At 50.0% G+C, this 24,635-nt stretch overlaps 9 protein-coding genes across 9 annotated transcripts; 5 read left to right on the top strand and 4 right to left on the bottom strand.

Annotated features, from left to right (window-relative positions):
* Positions 1-771: 771 nt before the first annotated feature.
* Positions 772-867, top strand: CTAM01_03924 (uncharacterized protein; the record flags this gene model as incomplete). Its single annotated transcript, XM_060519954.1, has 1 exon — positions 772-867. One exon carries the CDS (start codon positions 772-774, stop codon positions 865-867), a length of 96 nt encoding a protein of 31 aa, XP_060385375.1.
* Positions 868-2,234: 1,367 nt separating this feature from the next.
* On the top strand, positions 2,235-6,393 carry CTAM01_03925 (MIT domain-containing protein; the record flags this gene model as incomplete). Its single annotated transcript, XM_060519955.1, has 3 exons — positions 2,235-3,551; positions 3,602-6,149; positions 6,206-6,393. 3 exons carry the CDS (start codon positions 2,235-2,237, stop codon positions 6,391-6,393), a joined length of 4,053 nt encoding a protein of 1,350 aa, XP_060385376.1.
* Positions 6,394-7,302: 909 nt separating this feature from the next.
* CTAM01_03926 (GTP-binding protein LepA) lies at positions 7,303-9,621 on the top strand (the record flags this gene model as incomplete). Its single annotated transcript, XM_060519956.1, has 5 exons — positions 7,303-7,692; positions 7,766-8,865; positions 8,924-9,106; positions 9,161-9,348; positions 9,410-9,621. 5 exons carry the CDS (start codon positions 7,303-7,305, stop codon positions 9,619-9,621), a joined length of 2,073 nt encoding a protein of 690 aa, XP_060385377.1.
* A 417-nt stretch (positions 9,622-10,038) lies between these two features.
* Positions 10,039-10,862, bottom strand: CTAM01_03927 (phosphoglycerate mutase; the record flags this gene model as incomplete). The annotated part of the gene is made up of 3 exons (XM_060519957.1): positions 10,039-10,466; positions 10,546-10,753; positions 10,815-10,862. The coding sequence occupies 3 exons, from the start codon at positions 10,860-10,862 to the stop codon at positions 10,039-10,041; spliced, it is 684 nt and encodes a 227-aa protein (XP_060385378.1).
* Positions 10,863-11,449: 587 nt separating this feature from the next.
* On the top strand, positions 11,450-13,336 carry CTAM01_03928 (uncharacterized protein; the record flags this gene model as incomplete). Its single annotated transcript, XM_060519958.1, has 3 exons — positions 11,450-11,476; positions 11,532-11,577; positions 11,634-13,336. The coding sequence occupies 3 exons, from the start codon at positions 11,450-11,452 to the stop codon at positions 13,334-13,336; spliced, it is 1,776 nt and encodes a 591-aa protein (XP_060385379.1).
* Positions 13,337-13,669: 333 nt separating this feature from the next.
* On the bottom strand, positions 13,670-14,162 carry CTAM01_03929 (V-type ATPase; the record flags this gene model as incomplete). The annotated part of the gene is made up of 3 exons (XM_060519959.1): positions 13,670-13,831; positions 13,893-13,993; positions 14,123-14,162. 3 exons carry the CDS (start codon positions 14,160-14,162, stop codon positions 13,670-13,672), a joined length of 303 nt encoding a protein of 100 aa, XP_060385380.1.
* Positions 14,163-15,074: 912 nt separating this feature from the next.
* Positions 15,075-15,401, top strand: CTAM01_03930 (uncharacterized protein; the record flags this gene model as incomplete). Its single annotated transcript, XM_060519960.1, has 2 exons — positions 15,075-15,134; positions 15,234-15,401. The coding sequence occupies 2 exons, from the start codon at positions 15,075-15,077 to the stop codon at positions 15,399-15,401; spliced, it is 228 nt and encodes a 75-aa protein (XP_060385381.1).
* A 722-nt stretch (positions 15,402-16,123) lies between these two features.
* CTAM01_03931 (DNA-directed RNA polymerase II subunit RPB2) lies at positions 16,124-20,011 on the bottom strand (the record flags this gene model as incomplete). Its single annotated transcript, XM_060519961.1, has 3 exons — positions 16,124-16,286; positions 16,341-17,569; positions 17,627-20,011. The coding sequence occupies 3 exons, from the start codon at positions 20,009-20,011 to the stop codon at positions 16,124-16,126; spliced, it is 3,777 nt and encodes a 1,258-aa protein (XP_060385382.1).
* A 1,389-nt stretch (positions 20,012-21,400) lies between these two features.
* Positions 21,401-22,909, bottom strand: CTAM01_03932 (indoleamine 2,3-dioxygenase; the record flags this gene model as incomplete). Its single annotated transcript, XM_060519962.1, has 1 exon — positions 21,401-22,909. The coding sequence occupies one exon, from the start codon at positions 22,907-22,909 to the stop codon at positions 21,401-21,403; it is 1,509 nt and encodes a 502-aa protein (XP_060385383.1).
* Positions 22,910-24,635: the final 1,726 nt, after the last annotated feature.

The raw sequence follows: 24,635 nt of genomic DNA on the forward strand, positions 1-24,635 counted from the left end.
AATAATAGTTAATTAACTCGACTATTATCTCCTTTTTATTTAAAATAGTTCCTAACTTTTTATTATTTCTAACTACTTATAAAGCGAGCTTTACTTATTTTAATATATATAGGACCTCTTAATACTAACTTATATAAATAACTAAGTTTAATATAATCTATTTTTTTATATAAGTATTATTATTACTTAAGGGGTTTTATAAGAACTATTTAAAGCGCTAGCTTATTATTTTAACTTTATATACCTCTAACCCGTTTATTATAACTATTATAACTAAGTAAGTATTAATATATTAAATCTTAATATTTATATTAACCTAGCTATTTATAGTATTTATAATATTACTTACTTAAATTCTATATTATTAAAAAGTACTTTATTACTCCTTAGGTATACTTATATTAGTTATAATAACTATAGTATTAAGCTAGCTAAGGGCACTTAGCTTAAAAAAAGTAGACTTATTAACGGGTATCTTTAGCTTACTAATTACTAACTATATACTAAAATAGTAGGTTTTTATTAAAGTAGTAGTTTATATATTAATAAGTTTATTTAGTACATTTATTTAGTAAATTTATTTAGTAAATTTATTTAGTAAATTTGTTTAATAAATTTATTTAATTTAAATAGAGAGTAGCTTTAGGTAATATTAAAAACGATAAGGATAAAAAGAATTTTTATTTTATTTTGTTTATTTTGATATTCTGCCTTTGCTGGCTGCTCGGGCGGTTCTCGATGTCGTTTACACGGTATTAATACACAGTATCAATGGATACTCCCACTGTCTCGATAGACTATTTTTTTTTTAGATTTTCCACCTTTTCAACTTTCCCTCTTGCAAAGTTCACAACCACGGATCATTGACGGCGATAAAGAATTTTTATAAGCTTTAAAAAGTAGTAAATATTAGCTTATTTAGCCCTTTTTTTTTTTAGAAACCTCTATATTATTATTAAAGTTTAGAACTTTTATAGTTAAAAAAGGCTATTTTTAATTATTATAGCTAATTATTACAGCTAATTATTATGGCTAATTATTATAACTAACCTCTATTATTAACCTTTTTAACTAATACCGTTACTAAAAATAGTAGCTTATTTATCCTAAATTAAATAACGGTTTTTATATTAAAATTATTATATTATATTAAGCGCGTACTTAAAATATATTATGCATATTATATAGTTAAAAAGTATATTATATTATATAATTTCTTTCAAAAATATAATCCTATTAAGGTCGATCTTTTATACTTATAAAGCTAGAAAAAAACTACTATATAAGATTTAATTATTGATATAAGCTAGTACTAAGGGGTCTTATATATATTAAAATAAATATAGCTCGCTTTTTAAATAAGTAGTAAAAGGTCGGGAGCTATTAATAAAAAGGAAATAGTAATTAAATTAGTTAATTACTATTTTAATTAATAGTTAAGTATAGAGCGTAATATACTTGGTTTTTTTAATACGTAATATATATTACGGCTCTAGCGGATTATTCTATTAGGGGGGCTATGAACTTTATAAAAAGGAAAGTTTAAAAAGTAAATTTTTTTTAAAAAATAGTTTATTAAAATAGGAAGAGTATTTATTTATATTATATATTAATACTGTATAATTGATATTAAGAACTACCCGAGTAGCTAATAAATATAAAATATAAAAATAAATAAAAATAAATACTAATATTATTTAAAAGATATTAAAAATTGCCCGAGTAGCTAGTAAAGGTCGAGTTATTAAAATCAAAAATAATTAATAGCTGGCGCGCCCGTTTTGGCAGTGGCGCCGCACTAATCACTCCCTAAAAGGGCTACCCTGCAATATAGGCGAAGCCACTAATCTAGTGCTAGTGAGAGATAAGCCAAGAAGCGTGCATTACATAGAGCGAGTGACCATCACTTGCCCCTTTTCCTAGAACCTTGTCCCTTGGTACGGATATCCGTGCTTTTTGTGAGGTAGTCCGTACCAATCATTCTCTCCTCAAGGCATTTACGCCATTCTCTCATACCTTCCACTGGAGATACCCATGCTCAACCAGGCTGTCGGCGACGACAAACGACCGAGCACCCACCCTCCTGGAATGAAGCGGTACTACGTGTAGCCGTAACACATTCAATGCCGTGGGTGCGGTAGAGGGCGCGCTCCGGTCGACCAACTCGAAGGTCTCTTACCAGACTCCAAGCGTATCGAGTAGGTCCTCACTACACACACCTGCAGGTGCACAGGATGCCCTCACCCAAAACCATCAGCTCGGCTACCTTTTCGAACTCAGGATTGTCGCAGTCGCTGTCAGCATCGCTATACCACCGCGAGCAGACCCTCCAGACCCATCAATTACATCAATCGGATTCACCGCAATACCAGCAAGACCACCATCGACAGCAACAACAGCCGTCTTATCAGAAGCAGCACAGACTCTCCAGGTCCTTCCCCTCGTCGCCGTCTTCAAATCACCTGGCTGCCCCCCGCTACCCGATCGGCACACGCTCCGACCGACCGCAGGCTCCAGTCTCATCTTCGCTTGGTTCTCGTCTTGACACAAGCACAACCTTTTCGCGCAAAACGCCGTCACCACTTCCACGAACATCGTCTCTTCTACCGCCCCCGCAACAGCCTACAACTCACTGTCCATCAAGAAAGCCTGATGCCGTGATCCCTGAAGATTCTGACTCAAACTCGCCGTTGCACTACGAAGTGTCTTCGCATCTCCGGCCCTCCACCGCCCACTCGCGTGCGAGCAGCGCAGGCCTTTCGAGTGACGGTGCGAGAAACCTCAATCGCTGGTCTGCCTCGACAACATCAAGCCAAGCGTCGACCCAGGACAATCGCGCCGTCAACTCTCATGCACGCCGCGTGAGCATTGATGCGTCTGCACTATCCGCAACTAACAGCATATCGGCGCCTAGTCAGCCAAGTCAAAGGCTCCCGAGACACCGACGACGATCCAACTCTAGCGACGGCCTTTGGGAAAGTAACGGCGGAAGCAAGTTGCGCGCCTATTCACCATCTGGATTGACGCACAACGAAGGTCATTTCGCCCTATTCACATCCCATAACCACAACTCGTCCGCAACCAACAAGCTTGCAACACAAGGAAACGGCTTGCGAGCGCCAACGGGAGCCTCCCGTGCGCTCGAGACTGACCTCCTTACCGACCAAAACCGAACCTGGGATGCATTCTCCGGCCCGGGGCGGAGAGGATCAATTGAACAGCGTCGACAGCAGTCTTCTCGCGCAGCAATGCCATCCGAACGCAATGGGGAGGCCTACGAGACGAAGGGTCACTCCCGGAATTGGTCGCAGGCCGCCAAGGGGAGTACCGACACCACTGGGTCCTCGCGGGGCAAGGAAAGGGGAAATCGGCCGCCATCGCAAAAGGCCATGCTCTCACGAGCTTTACAAAAGGCGAATACGGCAGTTCAGCTAGACAACGCGCAGAACTTTGAGGGTGCGAGGCATTCATATGCGGAGGCATGTGAGCTGCTACACCAAGTGCTTGCTAGGACATCCACCGAGGAGGACAGACGAAAGTTGGAGGCGATCGTGAGTTTCACGGTGTCTTGTTCTAACCGGCCGAAACCAAAGCTAACCAGATCAAGCGTCGAACATACACCAGTCGCATTGAAGAATTGGATCAGATGGTTCCGGTGCGGCAAGTTACGGAAGGCAAAGCACTGCCGGCTAGACCTGAAAGCCTCGGCCTGCGCTTGAATCCTACCTTACAGTTCGACGACGACGATGAAGATTTGGAGGATACGGATGGGTTAGAGACTGCGACACTGGCCAGGATATTGAGGGAGGGAAATCAACAAGCAGCCAGCTACAGTGGTTCTAGTCTGGCCATTTCACGAATGCATGGTCTGGGGGATCGACAAAGGAGTACTTCTGCAAGGTTGCCGGAGCAGTATCCCTTACAGTCCTCCTTCTCACGATCTCCGCTTCGGGATCGTGCATCAGACGATCAACTCATCTTCCAAATACCCACAGACGACGCCTACATGCCACCGCCACTCTCACCTAGACGCATCCCGTCACCCAAGCCTGATGGCCAAGGTAGTCCCGATGGACCCATCAGATCCGATTTCTCCCTATCAGCAAGACGGACTAGCCAGAGTTCTCGACATGTCAGGGACTCAAGCAGAGAGTCCAATTCATGGTTGGACCCCATTGATGAGTCTGGAGGCTCCACAGCGTCCTCTGTTCATTCCAGGTCGTCATCTGCAGTTATAAGGCGCAAGCACATACGGGCTCCGAGTGGCGCTACGGAAGCAGAGTTTGACGCGGCGTTAGACGCTGCAGTCGAAGCAGCCTACGACGATGGGTATGAGCCGATGGGCTTTTCTGATCCAGAAACTCAAGGATCGGATGATCCGATTGTAGCGAAAGCCTTGAGAAAGGTTGAGCTGGCCAAAGAGCGGGTCCGCCAAACGGAGAGAGAAGCTATTGCACAAGCCAATGAGAGAGAGCGGCTTGCGCGAAGTCAAATGGACCAGCAGTCCGACGAAGATGTCGTCCGTGAAGGCTTTTTCGATGACGGATCATCAGACGAAGAGGAGCGCATTCTCGACGAGATCACTCGAGACTACTCGGTTGACGACTTCGCCTTTAACTTAGCCTCTCATCAGGCTGCAGCTAGGACTTCGGGCTCAAGTGATTTGGTCCAGTCGTCCTGGCAGGCATCCGTTACTCCAACCGATGCCGTAGGTGGTGATGTTTTCTCCTCTCTTATCGAGCCCATCACCACAAATAACTTTCCATGTGTCGGAGGCCCTGCAGTTCCGCCACCAGCACAAGCTTTGCCAGAATTGCCTGGTAAAAAGCCTTTATCAGGGGCAACGCCATCGCCAGGCCCTGGGCAAAGTGTACGAAGCAGGCGGATGTCAGGACAAAATCCCAAGCAACTGAAGATTGAAACTACGAAGCTTGCAAAGTATACCGATGCTGGTCGACGATACAGTGTTGCCCAAGCGTCAAGTGAAATACAGGGGGTAGATTTCGAACACCTTGATATCAACGGGCCTTCTGATACCGATGCGGATGGCTCAATGGCTCGGCCATATTCGCCGCCTGAAGGCATCAGTCCGACCCAACCAGTGCCTCCTACACCTCCCCTTGGCCACTCAAGAAGTCGGGACAGTGAAGACTTTACGGGCAGCCACTCTGGCTCGCCTTCATTCCGACCTACGTTAAGAAAGAACTTCTCTTCCTCAAGCTTAAGAAGCATGAAGAACCGGAACATGTCTCTATCGAACCTGGACGATACGTCTGACATGTCTCCTGGCACCCCATTAAGTACTGCTTTTGGCATTAACGGCAGGCATCCGGCGATGCCGACCTTACCGACACCGTTGGCTGCTGCTTTCAAGGAGAAATTCACACCAAGCTCTGTTGGGGGTCTTTACTTGTTTGACGATAGCCTACATTCACCACAGAGCCCAGGGTCTCCAAACACACTTCAGCCAGATGCCCCAATTCCCCTAGAGCCGTGCCCAACAGACTACATGTTGAGGCCATTTTGGTTAATGCGCTGTCTTTATCAGACGCTTGCACACCCTCGCGGAGGATATCTCAGCAATAAGTTGTTTGTTCCACGCGACGTATGGAAGGTGAAAGGCGTCAAAATTCGAAACCTGGAGGATAAAGTGGCAACATGCGACTACCTGACAGCTGCGCTATTAAAGCTTGCGCGAGTCGACACATGTGATGCGGATGCCGTTCTCGAAGAGATGCAGGCTTTGGAGGGCATTCTCGAACAAGTGCAAGTCGGGCTGACACGGAAATTGGGCACAGATGTGGGTGTGCAGAACTCCAGCATGTTGTTTCGAGACGCTTCGAACTCAGCAGAGCTTGAAGCCGCAATTAGCGTGCCACGTTCAGCCAGTGTGTCGGGAAAGTCCTCATCCTTCTCATGGCGGAGACTGCGGTCCAAGAATTCGGCAGCGGGTTTAAACAACTCTTTTAACGCCAAGGGAAATGGGGTAGAGAGCGGCAAGGAATCTCCAGGCCTAGAAACGTTGCCCATGACGGAACACCCAACAAGTCGCCCCTCTAGAAGGGATCCGAGCAACGCACAGTTTTCAGGGCCGAATGCGAACTATATGGGGTCGCTGGCTCGATTGTTTGACGCTGCTCAAACGATTGGTAAAGTGACCAATAGCTGTTGCCAGGTGTTCCCTCTGACTGACATTCTGATGCAGACCAAATCGCGCGCCAGGTTGAAGATCCAGGCCTTCGGCATGCCGACAAGACACAGGTTGGCCTAGAGCTGTGCACAAGACATGCGGCAGAATTTTTTGGCTTCTTCATCTGTCGTTTTGTGTTGTCTGACCTGAGCCTCCTCTTGGATAAATTCATCAAGAGGGGAAGCGAGTGGGTTCTCAACTAAGTGAGGTAACGAAGCATGAGCCAAGAGGTACGAAGTGTCCGTGTGGAATGGCAAGAAAGCTACGGAGGCATGATGCTAGAGTACTAAAGGGCAGCTGAACGGGCTGCCAAGGGATTCGTTTTCAATCAAGAGCCACAACTGGGTTAAGAAGGTCTGATATTATGATAGAAGCTGAAGCGGGATGGGCTAGCGAATGATCGCCTTTGCGGAGCCTGCTTGCTGGTGCTGGAATCGAAGTTTCCAGATTCCAAGAGATACCTCAATGTTTTCAACATTAACGGGATGTACTCGACTTTCACGTGAAATTTTGTTGTCGTCGCAAGGTGAGCTTCTAATTTCAGTCATCGTCAGGCATGGGCATGATAATGTTAGCCGGCTCCGGGAGCTGGCTCCGTCGCCTACGGGTGTGGTACCAGAGGCGGGCGGCCGAGCCACCGCTCGTCAGGAATCTACCAAGTACCGATTTGCCGGTTCAGCAATACGGTATACCATACCCAAACCAAGGGCTGCCTGTGGTGTCTGTCATGCCCGTGTAGACCCGCATGAGCTGATTTTAAGATACCTACCTACCTGAGGTTTACAGGCCGCTAAGAGAGTCCCAGCGGCTGATTCCTAGGTACCTACGAAGTACATCAGACCTGGTGATAGACGGAAGTTAACGTACTGGGGCACCGTAAGGTTCCCTAGGTATCCACGAGTGCTCCAAAGACCGTGTGCCTAGCGTGCTTAGGCTTGTCTTGCTTAGGTAGTCCCTGTCAGCTGTCCCTGTACCTGGTGAGAAAATAAGGTAGCCATAGTTCAGTGTGTTGAACGCCCCAAGCCAACTACTGAAGACATCCATCACACCCTCGCTCTTGGAACATTCGAACCCCGAGCTTGGATCTGCTCGATGCAGAGGAACACACCTTGATGCGCGGCCCCTTAGCGACGAGCGTGCGCTGTACGCGGGACCAATTGGTCGGTATTCCACGCCGATTGCCACGATTTCCCCCGTCAAGCAAGACGGCGCGTATCTCCTTGCAAGGCAACATTCCTGCGCAACGGTCATGGCAGTGGAAGACGATGAGATGGAGTGGCTTCGATCATAGGAGATTCTTTCACTGCGGGACATCGACCTTTGCTAAGCCTGCGGCTCCGTCACGCTCTGCACTCGAGGAGCGAATACTTTCGATTCCGATTGAACGATACCGTAACTTTTGTATCGTGGCCCATATCGACCACGGCAAGAGTACGCTCAGCGACCGCCTTCTGGAGATCACCGGTACGATATCTGCCAGTGACGCCAATAAGCAGATTCTCGTGAGTTCGTGTCTGACAGTATAGCTGCACATTGAGGAGGGTGTAAAGCTAATGGCTTCCTGTCATTTCGCAGGATAAATTAGATGTCGAACGTGAACGGGGCATTACTGTCAAGGCACAAACTTGCACCATGATATACAATTACAAAGGCGACGACTACCTACTGCATCTCGTTGACACTCCTGGTCATGTCGACTTTCGAGCCGAAGTTACGCGATCGTACGCCAGTTGCGGTGGTGCTCTGCTGCTAGTCGATGCTAGTCAGGGCATTCAGGCCCAAACTGTCTCGAATTTTCATCTTGCATTCGCCCAGGACCTTGCTCTGATTCCTGTTGTCAATAAAATCGATATGCCCTCCGCCGATGTACCGAGGGTCCTCGAGCAGATGCATACGTCTTTCGAGTTGGAGCCTTCCACGGCTGTCCTTGTATCAGCCAAGACTGGCAAGCATGTGGCCAACATCCTTCCCGCCGTTGTAGAGAAGATCCCGCATCCTGTCGGCGATGTTTCGAAACCTCTGCGCATCCTGTTGGTAGATTCGTGGTACGATAATTTCAGGGGCGTGATCCTGCTTGTACGCGTATTTGACGGCCAGGTCAAGGCTGGCGACAATCTCATCTCATTCGCCACTGGCCACAAATACACCGTCGGCGAGGTCGGGATACAGTACCCCAATGCTGTCCCACAAAGTGTCCTTCGTGCTGGACAGGTAGGCTACATCTACTTCAATCCTGGTATGAAGCGCATTCAGGACGCCAAACTCGGTGACACCTTCACCACCGTCGGATCGGAGGATATTGTCCAGGCATACCCGGGTTTTGAGGAACCAAAGCCAATGGTCTTCGTCGCGGCCTTTCCCACCGATCAGGGCGACTATACACGCCTGGCAGACAGCATTAGCCAGCTTGTTCTGAATGACAGGAGCGTGACCCTGCAGAAGGACTATTCCGAGGCATTAGGGGCAGGCTGGCGACTAGGCTTTCTAGGCAGCTTACACTGCTCTGTATTCCAGGATAGGTTGAAACAGGAACATGGCGCCAGCATCATCATCACGGACCCGACTGTGCCGACTAAAGTGGAATGGGCTGATGGGACCGAGACGATCTATCAGAACCCGGCTGACTTCCCCAGCCAGGAGGAGCACCGGATGCGTGGTGCAACTGTCTTAGAACCGTAAGCTGAAGTCTTGTCTGATTTCTGTCTGCCCTGCGGCTAACCTTACCTTTGTTAGATTCGTTACTGCTACTATGACTCTTCCAGAGGAGTACCTCGGCCGTGTCATCGAGCTCTGCGAGAGCGTACGTGGCGAGCAAAAGAGCTTTGAATTCTTTCATGCCACGCAGGTTATCCTCAAATACGATATCCCTGCAGCTCAACTCGTCGATGATCTGTTTGGTAAACTTAAAGGAGCAACGTAGGTTTGTCTTCCTTCCATCGTTTTGGACTTTTGTTCTAACGGTCAGAGCAGAAAGGGATACGCAACACTTGATTATGAAGACTCTGGCTGGCGAGCGAGCCAGCTCACGAAGCTGCAGCTCCTTGTCAATAAACAGCCTGTGGATGCCATTTGTCGTGTCATCCATAACTCACAGGCAGAGCGCCTCGGCAGGCAGTGGGTCACTAAATTCAAGAACCACGTTGATCGGCAGATGTTTGGTGAGTTCTCTATATGACGCACAGGCATTACGGCAGCATCTTCTGACATGACGCTTTGCAGAGGTCGTTATCCAAGCGGTGGCGGGCAGGAAGATTGTTGCACGCGAGACCATTAAGCCGTTCCGAAAAGATGTGCTCGCAAAGCTTCATGCTTCCGATATTACGCGCCGGAAGAAATTGTTGGAGAAGCAAAAGGCCGGCCGTAAGCGACTTCGCGCCGTCGGCAACGTTGTCATTGATCAGTCTGCTTTCCAGAGCTTCCTCTCCAGGTGAGCGCGCCAATAATAGGTTGGGTTGGGCTCGGCCGGCTTGTCGAATATGGCATATGTTTGTACAAAAGTTGAAGAGAAAAAAAGGACCCCACGGGGCCCGTGTATGTGTATGAAGACAGGGAAACTTGGTATAATAACAACCATATCCAAGCTTAATTGGACCCTTTGATCTAGAAAAGCTAGGCCACTGGGAGAAGATGTCGAGACTATTGCCATATCCCAGCCCCTATGGTCACCTCAGGCATGAACAGTGTCCGCTCTGATCCATGACGGTGTCAACCCGCGAAGAGCCCCAGTTCTCCTATTCATGTCGTGTGATTGAGACCGCTGCGATGCATACCTGGAGTGCTCCCTTTACTCGGATCTTTTGGCAGATGCCATAATCGCCATTTGACTTCTCGTGCTTCAAATGCTAGGCTTATGGGGTGGTCTCCGAGGCTGGCGCCAATTCCGAGCCGATGACTACGGGTTCCGTCCTCGACTTGCCGAGACCGCCACTTAGGGTTGAATCAGCTTGTTGAAGTTGGAAAGGCTTGCCTGGCGCTCCGCTCCTTTCAAACTCGAAAATTCTATAGTCGGCGTTGAAGAACCAATAACCCGTCACGCCGGCGCGAAGGAACCCAGAGTGGGAGACAACAAAGACAAGCTTCTCTTTGCGTTCAAAAATGCTCTGCAGGCCTGATTGACCTCGGCCGAGTATGGCTTCTCTGTTGAAAGCATACTGGGCACCAGCAGGGGGTGTTTTGTTGGGGTAGATGGGATCTACAGTGGAAAAGTCAACACCTGGAAATTCGACCTTCAAATCTGCGATAGTGCTGCCCGTGTCGCATGGCTTCGCAGAGTTTTCTACACTAAAGTCAGTGATATGGCCTCAGAAAGTCTCGGAGGGTCACCCCGAATTGCAGGAGGTGGTACGGCTTATTACCTTGCCATCGAGCGTCGGCTTGAATTGGCACCCCTTTCTTAATCAGCCAATCTAAGGAGAGAAGGGCTGTCTGGATTGTGCGTCTCATGGGGCTGACGATAATGATTGCCTCAGTCTCGTCGGCGAAACGCTCGGAGAGATTTTCCTTTAGTTCCTGACATTGGCTCAAGCCAAGAGAAGATAGATCAGGGTCATGAATGTTCCAGTCCTGTAGTATGGTGTTAGATTGACTCGCGACTATGAAGTTGGCTGGAAGACTCATCATCAACATTGTGCAGCGCCTGGGCATGGCGGATGAGCACGAGTGTCGGCGGCATGGCGATATTTGGAAGGTTTGCTGCAGATGCGCAATTGTGTTCCCTAGATTCTAGAAGCTCTATGCTGGACAGTCGATGCAAATGACTGATTCACAGTAACAAAAGCAACCAACTCTATGACCGGAGTAGGCAAGTCTAAGCGTAGCGACAATACTGGAAACAGCAAATCAGCCGCCGTGACACACAGGGTAGGCACGCTTCACTTGAGCTTCTATGTGTGCATATTTGCATAGGTGCTTTGAGCTAGCTTACGGATACCTATCGGGCTACAGCTACAGTGTACATACATAGGTAAGGTAGGTACTTCCCCCAAGTGGCCTTGGCTCAATCCACCCCGTGCCACCCAACGTGCCAACTTACTTACATACGTACCTTGATGGACATACGTACTTTGAAGGTACCTCGGATTAAGCTAGTTAGGTACCTTAGCACGCTGGGCCTGGCGCGACGATACCGGGCAGCATCGCGTCTAAAAGCTCCTTGACCATCCCAAGCACAAGCCTTTTACCGTTGCTGCAAATTCACCTACGGCACAACGCAACTTACCTACTAGTCACCCAGAGTCTTTCCGGAATCACTCAAAGGAAATGGCGGATGTGAACGAGTTGTTCAAGGTGAGTCGCACCATAAGTCTCCCGATCACAGCCTTACTTACTAGGCACTCTAAAGTCCGGCAGTACTGCGAAAAGGAAGCTTGATGTTGTGCGAGATCCCAGTTAGTATCTGCCTCCATTGCTGCCCAACAGCGAACGCGAAGTAATAGATATACAGATGAAATATACAAGTCAGCCAAACTGAGCGCAGCTGACGCCATCAGTCGACATGCCAGCACAGTAGACGCGGAAGGAGACGATAGCGATTTCACTGCCGGTCCGCAAAACCCACCTGAAGATGGCGAAGACGAAGACTATGGCCCAGAAATGCCGCCAGACGATGACGACGAGGGTCGATTCTTTGGCGGAGGTATTACAAAGCAGGAGTCTGAGATCCTCGACTTCGTAGACGGCCATGGCGAGGAATCATCCGCCCCTGAAAAGATCGATGCTGGCTGGGTACGAAAAACGGCACTAAACTTTGAGAAGCGCATCACGCGAAATGCTGAGCTGCGCGCAAGGTTTGCCGACGAGCCACACAAGTTTATTGAGAGCGAGGCCGATCTCGACGCTGCCATCAAAGACCTCTCGATCCTGTCCGAGCACCCCGAGTTATATCCCCAATTCGCAAAGTTGGGATGCGTCGAGAGCCTCGTCGGCTTGTTGGCCCATGACAACACAGATATTGCGATTGATGCGGTGGAAATTATTGGCGAGCTTATTGACGAAGACGTCAATGCAGCGGATCAGGATTGGGATACTCTAGTGGATGGGTTATTGACTGCAGACCTCATTGGCTTGCTAGTGTCCAACTTCTCGCGTCTGAACGAAGAGGACGAGTCTGACCGTGGTGGTATATATCATGCTCTTGGAGTCGTTGAAAGCCTGCTCTCCAAAACGGCGAATGCTGAAAAGGTGGGACAGAACACAACGCTGGTCAAATGGCTACTTGACAGGGCACAGCGCCAAGAAACACCCGTGTCCCAAAACAAGCAATATGCTACGGAAATTCTCGACATTATTGCGAACGCATCGCCAGCAACAAGACGGACACTCGCCGAGATGGATGCGGTCGAGGTTTTACTCCAGCTGGTCTCTGCGTATCGCAAACGTGACCCTGAGAAGGGGGGCGAGGAGGAAGAGTATATGGAGAACCTCTTCAACGCTCTCGTCTGCATTGTGGATGAGCCAGAAGGCAAGGCCAAGTTCCTCGAAGCCGAGGGCGTCGAATTATGCCTGATCATGCTCAAGGAGGCCAAGATGAGCAAGCAGCCGGCAATGCGTCTACTTGTACACAGCGTTGACGAGGATATGAGCGGGCAGCTATGCCGAAAATTAGTAGACGCTGGCGGGCTGAAAGTGCTCTTCTCCATTTTCAAGAAGACGAGCAAAACTCAGAGGCAGATGACAGAAAGCCTATTTGATGTATTCAGGTCCTTGCTACGATTCTTGCCTGCTGACTCTGCCGAGCGAATCAGGACATTGGCCAAATTCGTGGAGAAGGACTACGAAAAGCTGGGTCGGCTCTACGAGTGTCGGAAGAGGTATAGTTCCATGTTGGATGCGCAACAGGAAAAGATTCGTCAAGAGCAAATTGGCATGAGCGCTGAGGAGATTGAGCTCTCGGAAGGCGAGTGGTTCATGAAGAGGATTGAGGAAGGTCTCCACAGCTTCTGGAATATCGATGTTGTCTTGGCCTGGCTCATAGCCGAAGATTCTGGAGCTAGGAGGAAGGTGCAGAAGCTCCTGGCCGCTGATGGGAAGGGTCTATCAGCCATCAAAGCGACGTTGGAAGAATACCGATCTGACCTCACCCTGGAAAAGCCCGAGCACAAAGATCTCTCCGATATGCTCACCACTCTCATGGACTTTTTAGTTTAGACATAAGAAGACAAAGAAGAGGAAGAAGAAGAAGAAGGAGGAGAGGGAGAAGTAGAAGGGGAGGACTGGCTAGCAAAGTACAATTTTACCACAGCTACCCGATCTATGTAGGTGCGATTCTCCAAAGTTCCGGTCATACCGCGCAAACAACTCGCGCTTCAGTCTGTTGTCCTGGCTTCGCGCATCATCGGCAATTTGTGAACGCGTCCTCGTCATCCTCTTCTCACCCGGGACAAAAGTGCTGGCTTCATTTCTATTCGTATGCTGCGCATAGCGTGTCCGATGCACTCGTTACCAGTGTGCTTTGATGCTATGAAGAATGCTGATAATGGCTCATGCGGCAGTCGGCGCGACAGGCTTCACCTCGAACACGGCCTTCAGGAGATCAGCTACGACCTTGTCCTGGCTCTTCTTTCCGGCCCCCTGGATCTCCTTGATCTTTCCTTCTGCCTCCTTGTTCGCCTCATCCTCGGCTGCTTTATTTCCTTGGGAGTGCTAGAGGATTGTCAGCACCGAGATGGTGTCGGAGCGGTGTCGGAATCCACGACAGATATACCTCAGATTCGAACTTCTTGAACTCGTCCTCCTTAGAGTTGCGGTACGCCTCGATTTCCTTCTTGGCCTCGTCTCGGGCTTCCTTCACCCGCTTCGTACGGACTATTTCGGTATTGCGTGAGTATGTCATAGTCGCAGCAGTATTGATCGGCCTCGAAACCTACACTCGCGGGCTAGGTAGGGTTCATTCATTAGTCAACCAGTTACTTCAACATGTACCCCTGGGCATACCTTTTTGGACAATCTTGGAAGCTTCCCTCTCTGCCTGCATCGCTTAGGTGAGTGACAATTTGACAAGGAGTGTCGCGACGGAGGGCACATACGTCCAGGAGGGTCTGGATACCAGCTGAGTTCTGAGCCGACTGTAGAATGCCAAATCAGCTTGCTGCAAGTTGATGGATGACGTTGCTGTCCGCGTCGCACGTCCTCACCATTGTGTAGTATTGTTGCAGGTGTAGCTAGCGGGGAAAGCAACGTAGGGTGATTGCGCGATTTGAGACTGCTGGCCGATTGATATCACAAGGAGCGAATGCAGGAGATGTGTTGATAGCCGTAAGTAAGGTAGTTGTCAACAATCACAAGTAACAGGAGGCGACGAGGAAAGCTGGGGTGCGCTGGTTACGGAGCGAACGTAAGGCGAGGTACCTACCCAGGTAGGTGCCAAGGAAGGTCACAGTGCACAACCGCGCCGTCTCTAGCACTGTACCTCCAACCTCAACCCTCCAACTCAAGCTCCCATGTCTCTCTACCTGGTAAGGTACCTTAGTGGGGTAAAGGAGCTAGCGGGGCGCTGACAGACATAGGTGAGGCACCCACATCAGGCATATATGCACTACCTTAAGATGCGACGTAAAGTGTAACTAGACATCTGCTCCTGGGACTTGAGGCGTTGAGGGTGCTCTGCAATACAGTTGTTGAAGACGACAATTGCGTGAACCTAACTTGCGGTAGATATATTGAGACTAGCAGGTACGCAACGACGTTTATTGGCCCCTATTTAAAGGATACCCGCTGTCGAATCGAGAACCGAGTTAACCGACACCAACGCGGCGGATGCTGTCGCTCACGGGGAGAGATTCAAACACCGAAATCGAACCACCAACATCACCGGAGTTTTGATAACCCTCTGTTCAAGCGTTCGCTTCCACACGTCACCCGCACGTTCAAACATCGTCTTCCAACCATGTCCAGGGCATCGAAGCTTACGCTGGCCGCGACATCGCTGTTCGCCGCCAGCACCATTGTCATTGTCCATTTCCAACAAAAGTTTGAAAAAGAGGCATGTACCACCTTGGATTACCGATGCTCCCATAGGAATCTGTATCTAAATGAGAGTGCCTAGGCCATGCATCAGGGAGTGGTACGCGACATCGAACAGCAGCGTATCAAACGAGAACGCCAACTCGACTTCGACATGCAGCGCGCCCTCGAGGAGGACTACAAGCGTGAGCAGACCGTCAGAGATGCAACGGCGCCCTCACAACCCAGCGCAAGTGGCATACAAACATAATCTGTAGCCAATGGTCTGTCTCGTCTGTACCCAGCAACTAGGCAACATGAAGACAGGGCCGGATCGACGGAAATAAGAAATCACGGTGCATTTGTATAATATGAGGATGAGAGGAGGGCGTGGGAAACGATGAATAGTACGCGCGGGTTCCTCTCACTGTCGAGGATAGAAACAGCTGAAGAGATGGCATGACACTAAACAGGGGCATTGCATCGCGATTAAGGGAAAGTAATCGCCAAAATGTTGCAATGTCACGTAGGAAAGGCTACTACTGCGGCATCGCTCGCGCATACATATTAGCAAGATTCGCGTGAATAATACCCAGGAAGGAAGGAAGGGGCAGAAGAAGCAGATGCTACCTCACCTTCACTTGGGTACGAAGCCGAATAGTCTACCCGAACTGAGACGGAGGAAACATTACTGCACAACGCCCAAGGCTTTGGGCTTGTTTCTTAATCATTGATTTAATGGTACATGTCATTGATACAAGACACATGGAGGCAACATCTGCCAATTTTTCTATGGCTCGCCCCAAGATGCGAGTGGATAGGGTGGCCAGAATATAGTTCCCCAGCCTCGAAGACGCCAAATACAACCAATCACCTCCCAATACTCCCTGCCTGCCTGCCTGCCTGCTCAGCCGTTCTCATCTTGCAGGCCACCTCCATGACCCAAGGCTCAGCAACCTATTTTCCAAACATCCCATTCCGCAGCTAGTCTCTTTATCGGATGGAGACTCCGGACCTGTTGGTAAACATGCGGGCGGCGATGTTCATTGACTGCAGCTCCTGGAACAGAAGCTTAGCTGCGTAAGGAATGTGGATTTGTGCAATTTTCGTCTTGTTTTTGCACGGCCGACACTCGAACGATTGCTTCGAGAGGTTTCTGGTATCAAGTTAGTACTGCTCCGCGTGAAATAGTAGACTAGGAGAAACTTACGCGATAGGCGTCATCAGGCCACAAATTTCGCAAACATGAACTCGGAAAGCATCCGAGACCTCGAAAAGTCTCTCCTTGAGGAAAGATGCGGCGCCATGAGCAATCATGCAATCACGCTCCATCTCTCCGAAACGAAGACCTCCATCACGAGCACGACCCTCCACAGGTTGCCTGGTCATGATCTGAACAGGTCCACGCGCACGAGCGTGAATCTTGTCGTCCACCATGTGGCGCAGACGCTGGTAGTAAGTCGGTCCAAAGAAGACCTGGGCTCGCAGCTTCCTGCCAGTGTGGCCATTGTACATGATCTCGAATCCTCTCGATTGATATCCTTGATCTCGGAGGAGCTGCGAGACTGAGTCGACTGTGACATCTGTGAAAGGGGTGGCGTCACCCTCCATTCCCTTTAATGTCGAGACTTTGCTGAGTAAACACTCGATCAAGTGGGCAATGGTCATACGAGACGGAATTGCGTGAGGATTGATGATGATGTCTGGTGTGATGCCCTCGCCCGTAAAGGGCATATCTTCTTGCCGATAAGTGACACCAATGGTACCCTTCTGGCCGTGACGTGAGGCAAATTTATCACCAATCTGTGGAATCTTGGTTGTTCTGACGCGGACCTTGACGTAACGGAGGCCGTCTTGGTTGGTCGTCACGATGACCTGGTCTACAATACCGTTTTCCGTACTTCTGAGTGGGGTGGAGGCGTCGCGCTTGACATGCTGCACCGTTCGCTGGCCCATCTCAGCGTTGTCCGGGCTTATAGGCGACGTCTTTCCGATAATGATATCTTCACCCGAGACACGAACTCCCGGTGCTACGATGCCATCATCATCGAGCTTGTCGTAGGTGCCATGCTTCAAACGTAAGGTATCGCTTCTGAACGGTTTCTCAAACTGCTCAACAAGATTGATACCCACGCGCTTCTCGCAGTCAGTGTACGACCTGAAGAATAGACTCCTGAACAGGCCACGATCGATGCTGCTCTGATTCATGATCACGGAATCTTCCTGATTGTAACCAGAGTAACAGGCAATAGCGACGACGGCGTTCTGTCCGGCTGGAAGCTCTCTGAACTTGAGGAATTCCATGGACCGCGTGGTGGCAAGCGGTTTTTGAGGGTAGTAGAGAATATTGGCCATCGTGTCCATTCTGCGTGAGTAGTTTGTCAAGAAGAAGCCCATGGCTTGCTTGCCCATGGCGGACTGGTAGGTATTACGAGGTGACTATGAAAGGCATTCAATCAGTGCTTGCTTGTCAAACGAAAACGGGGAATGGCATACCTGGTTGTGATCGGGGAAGGGAATGATGCTGGCGCAAATTCCTAACAGCATGCTGGGGTGGATTTCGCAGTGAGTGTACATGTGTGTTGTGGGATTAATCTTGGTCTTCAGACGGCTATTGGGGCCATCGGTATTGTCCTCAACCACTTGACCTTGCTTCTGCAATCTGTAGATTTCCAGATCCTCGGGCGTCATGCAAATCATGGCTGTCTCTTCTTCCTCAGCATCGAGATATTCTATAACACCGCTGTGGGCAAGGGACTCCCAAGTAATCTTGTCAGCCGGGTTATCTGGAGGGTTCTCCTGTTGCTCGCGCATTTCGTTGACCGTTGCCTTTTGCAGCACGAGCGATCCCTGAGCTACTATGCCGTTGGTACCTTGCTCTACAACGAAAACAGGTCTCATGACTCTGCCGGCGTCGGAAAAGATCTTGAACTCGCGGTCTCGGATATCACGGACGAGCGACACTTCGTGGGAAATAACGTTTCGCCGACGAGTGCCCTGAACATCAGGAACCAAAATTCTTGGGTCTTGGTGCACGCCAACCCAGACACCATTCAGGAAGACCTTGGTGGCGTTGGGATACCTCAGTGGCTCGTACTCCTCAAGAACCTCCATGCCTCGCTGGATCATGTAGTCGATAATGGGTTCGGCGGGTGTACCGACACTGACATAACACATGAGAGACAAGTTCTTGACGAGACCACATGCTTGGCCTTCCGGCGTCTCAGCCGGGCAAACCAAACCCCAGTGCGTGTTGTGAAGTTGCCGGGGCTTTGCCAGCTTGCCGTCACGACCAATGGGCGTATTTGTGCGACGAAGATGGGATAGCGTAGACGCAAAAGTATAGCGGTTCAATACCTGAGACACGCCAGCCGTCGAGCTCGCGGCCTTCTTCTGATCTCCCCAATTGCCAGTCGCCAACGAGTACTTCAATCCATTTGAAAGAGTCTGCGGCTTCACACCGAGAGTGAGACTGAATTGCCTGTTAGACTCGACACAGCGCTTGAGATGGCCAGATAACTCCTGGTTCATGCGGCGGACGATGTTGCGGAACAGCTTGGCGAGAAGGGGGCCGGCGAGATCAAGGCGCTTTTTGCCAAAGTGATCACGATCGTCGGTATCGCGCCGACCTAAGGCGCATTGGAGCAGCTTGTGAACCATGTATCCCAAAAAGAACGCCTTTCTTGTCTCACTGCCTTCGCTCTGGGAGATATGCGGCAGAGTTTCTTTTTGAAGAATGTCTTTAGCAGTTCTCACACGCTTCTCTCTGGGAATGTTGTGGTTGCTGCCACGCTTGCCGATAAAGTCAAGGGCAACCTCTCTGTCCTGGATACAGAAAGCTTCCTCGATGCATGGCCGCAACATCTCGAGCATCTGGCTATCATTTCGATCATAGCAAATATGATTGAGGATATCCTCGTCGGATACCACACCCAGAGCTCGGAAAACGATGGCGATTGGCAGATCAGCCTTGACATAGGGCAGACTGCAGTGGATAGTCTGACCGTACCCGCCCTTTGCCGCGTCGCCCTTGCTGTACAGCTTCAGCATCATAGATGAAATGAGTCGAGAGCCCTTCTCGAGAGCGCTGCGGATTTCAGCTGTGTAAGAGTATGGACTCGGCTGGGCCTTCTTGAAGACTTGGACAATGTTGGCGGCCGATCGCTCTTGAGCAATGAGGACCTTTTCACTACCGTTGATGATGAAGTAGCCTCCCTGATCGTAAGGACACTCGTTAAGCATGAACAAGTCATCCTCCTGCTCGCTACTCAAGTGGCAAATCTTAGACTTGACCATAATGGGCATGCGACCGATGAAAATCATGTCCTTCATGTCGTCTGACTTGTTTTTGTCGGCGCCATAATCCTCGCCGCTCTCCTCCTCTTCCCACTCCAACTTGGTAGGGTGCTCGCCAGTATTTGCAAGTTCGTCCTGCTGTTCCTCATCGAGCTCATTCAGCGGAACCGGTTTCTCTACCGCAATCGAGACCTTCTTGGTGATCTTAACATAGAGGGGACTGGCGTAAGTGAGGTTGCGGTCGCGGCATTCGTAGGGAAGTAATGTCGTAACTTTACCATCAGCTTCGGTGATGGATGGACGAGATACCATGACAGTGCCAAATTTGACTTCGTACCGACGGAGGGCGATGACCTTGTCGCTGTCTGACATAGGATTCGGCTGGTCTAGGGTGATTTGGGAGTACTCGTCGATGAGCTCTTGGACGGTTGAAGAGGTGAATTCGTCGAAGGAGTCGACTTGCTGAGAAACCAAACCCTTCGACTCGAAGAAGGAAGAGATGACGGTCCAGCAGTCTTCGGGCGTGATGCTGGTATCGTCTTCTTCGACGTACCCGTCGTAGTCGTAGTCATCGTAGTCGGCCATCTCGGAGACGTTGGCACCTGCGTGTGCGATGACGGATGCCAGACAAGAAACAGGTTGAGTGAGCAGTAGTCGGCCTTGTGTTTATCTGCAGTGGTGCGTCTGGTACTCAAGTCTGCGAGCGATCGAGTTCCGAGGCAGTGTTCGACGGGCAAGAAGCGGCGACTCGCGGTAGGAGTCGGGTTCCCACAACGATGATGATTAACAATCACGACGCAGGGCACAGGCGAGTTTGCCTCTTCAGCTCGGTTGGGGCATGAAAAGAGAAACAAGGCCAGGCGCGAGATTGGAAGACCGACTGCGCAAAGCGATGCCGGTTCGATTTGTAACGGACGGGTAATGCAATGGTGTACGCCCGATGCAGATGACCAGCCTCGTTACCTAGGGTAGGTGGTGGTTTTTTCCTCTCTCGAAAATACAGTCCCAGAGGCAGGAGGCGCGAGAGACGGGTTTGAGAGGCTCAAGCCAGAACGCGGCAAGGGGAGACAGGCTAACCCTTTTTGAAATAGTGCATATTTGCATGCTTGTGCCTTAAGGTATCCATCCGTCGCTACTTATTTGTATTCGTAGGTACCTACCTACCTTAACGTACGGTTTACCACCTCAGGTAGGAGCCCCACAACAGCTCCTTCTGGGCGGATCACGTGGCAGAGGTTGTTTCCCTCCCACGGAACTTGGAGGCACCAGATGAGACACATCTTCAACTACCTTAAGGTACCTAATATGGAAGGAGCGAGTCCACAAACCTCATTGCCATCGTTCAGCATGGTGGCCAATACCTGTCCATTCTTGTAGATGATCTAAGGCCAAAAAACAGCTAGTTCGACATCCATCAAGTTGTCACTCAACGTTCCCCCGACTTTGATGAACGACGGGGGTTTTCCAGCTCTTCCCACTATCCCGCATCTGATTCAGACTGCGATTCCAGTTCACTTTTCGCAGAAATCTCGTTTGGTATGCAACAGGCGTACGTGACGGCTGTTTTGAAGAAGTCATATTTATTTTCCTGGATATTTTACTCACTGTAACGTATAGGATGTCTCAGCCGTACCGAGTGGTAACGAGCTTCGCCTTATACCACAGAATACCTCCAATTGACAATCGTGGTAGGGTCGTCTTGGTGAAAGCTAACGTATACTTATCCGCTAGCGGCCCATTGGCAGTGAAGCAACCAAATAGCAAACATAAAACCAACCTTCCTGTACGTATGGGCCAACAGGCCGTCAAGCACGTGAGCCAAAGTCTCAACGGAAGGAGTCAACTCTGTTCAACTAGTAATTATGAACTGATTTCCCAAACGTTTCTAGACACGCTTCGAGCAATGTATTGCGCGTTGGGTTTCACGCCAGTAGCGCATACATCTACGTCTATCCAGCAGCACTGATGTCTGCATCAGTAATGGCAGATGCCACCAAAGTCATCATCGATGGTCCACGTCCCTGCTAAGCCTCCGACCCCGGCTTCGATGCTGCTGTGGCTAGGCTGGTCTGGTTTACCCAAGAAAAAATCGCCGCTGCCCTCAGACTTAACAGTTCTACGCATGAAGCGACGGGTCCACTCTTCGATCGCCGGCTCACCGGTCTCATCGCGCGCCTGTTTCAAGAACGGGATGAGAGCAGTACCTCCTGTACCCTTGAGGTTCTTCTTGCCGTCGGCAGCCGGCAAGTTATTACCCTGGGCGTTCGACTGACGTTGGCGTGAGGCCGTGGCTAGGTTAACACGCAAGCGCGTCGCCTCAGGACTTCTCGACCTGCTGCGAGCCCGCACCTCGCGTGAAGGAAGGATGATGTAGCGGGTGACGATGGCTATATGCTTGTCGCGGAATGCACTGAGCATGGCGAGACATGCATCATAGGCGAGACACAAGTCGCGTTCGTGCTTGTGGTTCTCGACAAACTCGCGGATGTTGGCAATGCCAGAGACATCCTTGAGGAAGCGAGCATGGGGCCCGGGCATGTACCGGCGCATCTCCATAATAAAGTTGTGCTTTGGAACCGGAGCCCTAGACTCGCGTTCCGACTCGGTTGAGGGATCCCGCTTTTCGCCCGTTGGGCGATGATCAATGCCAAGGATGACATCGAAGAATTGTATCAGACTGCTCTGAGCATTGCTACCACCGCTGTACTGACGGTAGTCCTCCTTTCCAGAGCCATCGTCATAATTGACGCCGTCAGGAAGACCGGCTTCGGCCATGTTCTTGCTCCCAGCAAGAAAGGTGCGGATGCGATTGTAAAATATGTTGGGATCGCAACTCTCGTGCATGCGTTGCAAGATGATGGTCAGGTCGGTCAGCCGCTCGGCAAAGGTGCGCAAGCTCCGGGTGACGGTCGAGACATCTCCTCGGCGAGCAGCTTCCACGGCACCCAGCATGAGGGGGATGATGGGACCGCCACGGGCCTCAATAGCGACAGAGACGAGGTAGAACCACGACTCGTCGAGAGAACCAGTGAAGGTGTTGAGGGTGGCTAGGTTCTCGAGATTGTCAATGTCCTCGTCGACAAAAAGAGGCTTGAAGTTCCAAAGGCACAATGCGGCGTAGGTAGCAACCGGAGGCAGCTCAAGATGATTCGAGACCTTCAAGAAGGGAACGGTGATGGAGGGCGGAAGTTGATCGCAAGGCTTATCGCCACCCCAGATGTAGGCATGAGCCATGAAGGATAACAAAGAGTAGGCTCTCCGCCATTCTGCGTCGTGTTCCAGACCGATGGTGGAGAGAACAGGCAAGCGGTCGACAACCGGACGAAGGCGGCGGCTGAGAACGAGAGCCTGTAAGTTGGTGACAATAGCCTCCCACTTGTTATAGTAGGGGTCCGGCAGCCGCGTCAACGGGAGAACGTCCGGTAGGAATCCATGGGTTGCAGAGATTCCATAGTCGGAGAGTTCGGGGATGGGGGGTAGCATAGTTGAGTGTTGTCTATATCTTGGTTTTGCCTCTGTTGCGAGCAAAACGAGTTTCCGAGTGTAGTCGATCGAGTGGTTGAGACTTTAGAAGTGCCGAGAGATTATCAACGCTCCAATGGATGATTGCGATTACGGAAGTTGGTTGTGAATGCGGTTCAGTGAGGTAGTAGACAGTGTTCAAAAAGGTCCTGACGCAAGGAGTATCCAGAATTTGCTGGAATACTCCTCAGCCGTGCGAAAGATCCTTGGAACAGCAAGCATTCAACGTAATGTGAGAGCTGAGCGGAAACAGTTCCAAGATGTTGTTAGTTTCCAGGAAAAACCAATGTCGACCGTGAAAAGAAACAAGAGTTGTAGGTAACTTCAGCGGAAGGGGTGTGCGTGTGCCGGATGTTTTATTTAATAATGCGCGCAGCGGTCCCGTCGGCTATGTGGGATTGGACAGGCGCAATGTGTTCCAGGGTCTCCCCCGAGACCATTTTTCTTCTCTGCAGGTGAAGAAATGTAATGGCGGAGAGTACGGATGCCAGACTAGGTGACTAGGCTACTAGGTAACTCTGCTAGGTAAGGTAGAGTGTTTGTGCCGCCTCCTTGGAGCGGTTAAAGCGCCCAATTCGAAACATGGACGGTACATACAATGGATTAGCGGGGCACGTACCTCGAGCGGGTGGAACCATATGAGTGAACATGACATCCAATGATTCGATACCTTCAGAATGATTGTGGTACCACCAAGCCAATGTATCGATGAAGTAAAGCATCTTGCAGAGCGAAAACAACTCTCGGGATTTACCGTAACAACACGATTATGCCCCGTACCAGAAGGCGTGCAAAGTATGCGTAGTAGCTACCAAGGTCTACGGTTATGTACCTAGAATACATGGCTTGCAAAGTGCTGAAAATGTAAGCAAGACGGAGAACAATGCAAGATTACAAAGCGTGTCAAAGCAACTGCAAAAAAGGAACTGGAGCTGGACCTGACCAACCCGAAACATGCCAGGCAAGCAAGCTGCCAGCATTGGATTAGAATGGGCCCGCTCCGTGCTCGGCCTTTCATCCAGCCAACTTCACACCATGAGATCAATTGAGAATCTCAGCGGCCGTGTGGGTCCGATGCCGGCCATCATCGATCATTGGGTTGGTTACGCTGCAACGTGGAAAAACAGTATCTACCTAAATCCACTTTATTGCTTGTTGCAATCATCAACCTAATTTGCTATCCTGAAGTCGATAAGCAGATCTCTTGCGCAAGCTCTGATACCATGCGCTTGCATTTCGAGGCGCGCTTGGTGCAGTTATATACCTATTTTCTAACCCATCACAAAGGAAGCAAACATGCAGGATGGCCAATATCCCATGGGAAGCATTTCAAACTGCATGGCTGCGATGTAAATGGTGCAAAGTGATGAGGATGATGTACCATGAGTGTTTTGCTTTAACTATCGGTGCTGATAGATGAATGGCGATTTCCGTCCAACCTTAACCTACATTTCTTACGTCTAATTTAGGATCGAACACCAGTATGAAGGGCCTCTTCAAAGTCGATGGAGCCCGCCTCAGGTCACAGGTTTAAGGTAACGGAATTTGACTGCGACGCGGGGAGACCTTCACGGCGGCCCCACCTTTTCCCGCCCAAGCTGAGGTGCGTCATCCGCAGTGCGAACTGCCATCCACCACCGGCACCCAATCACCGATGTCCGAACTACCTTAGCTACTTACCTACCTC

Source organism: Colletotrichum tamarilloi (assembly GCF_030869305.1).
Source record: "Colletotrichum tamarilloi strain Tom-12 chromosome Unknown Scaffold_9.1, whole genome shotgun sequence".
Taxonomy (NCBI): domain Eukaryota; kingdom Fungi; phylum Ascomycota; class Sordariomycetes; order Glomerellales; family Glomerellaceae; genus Colletotrichum; species Colletotrichum tamarilloi.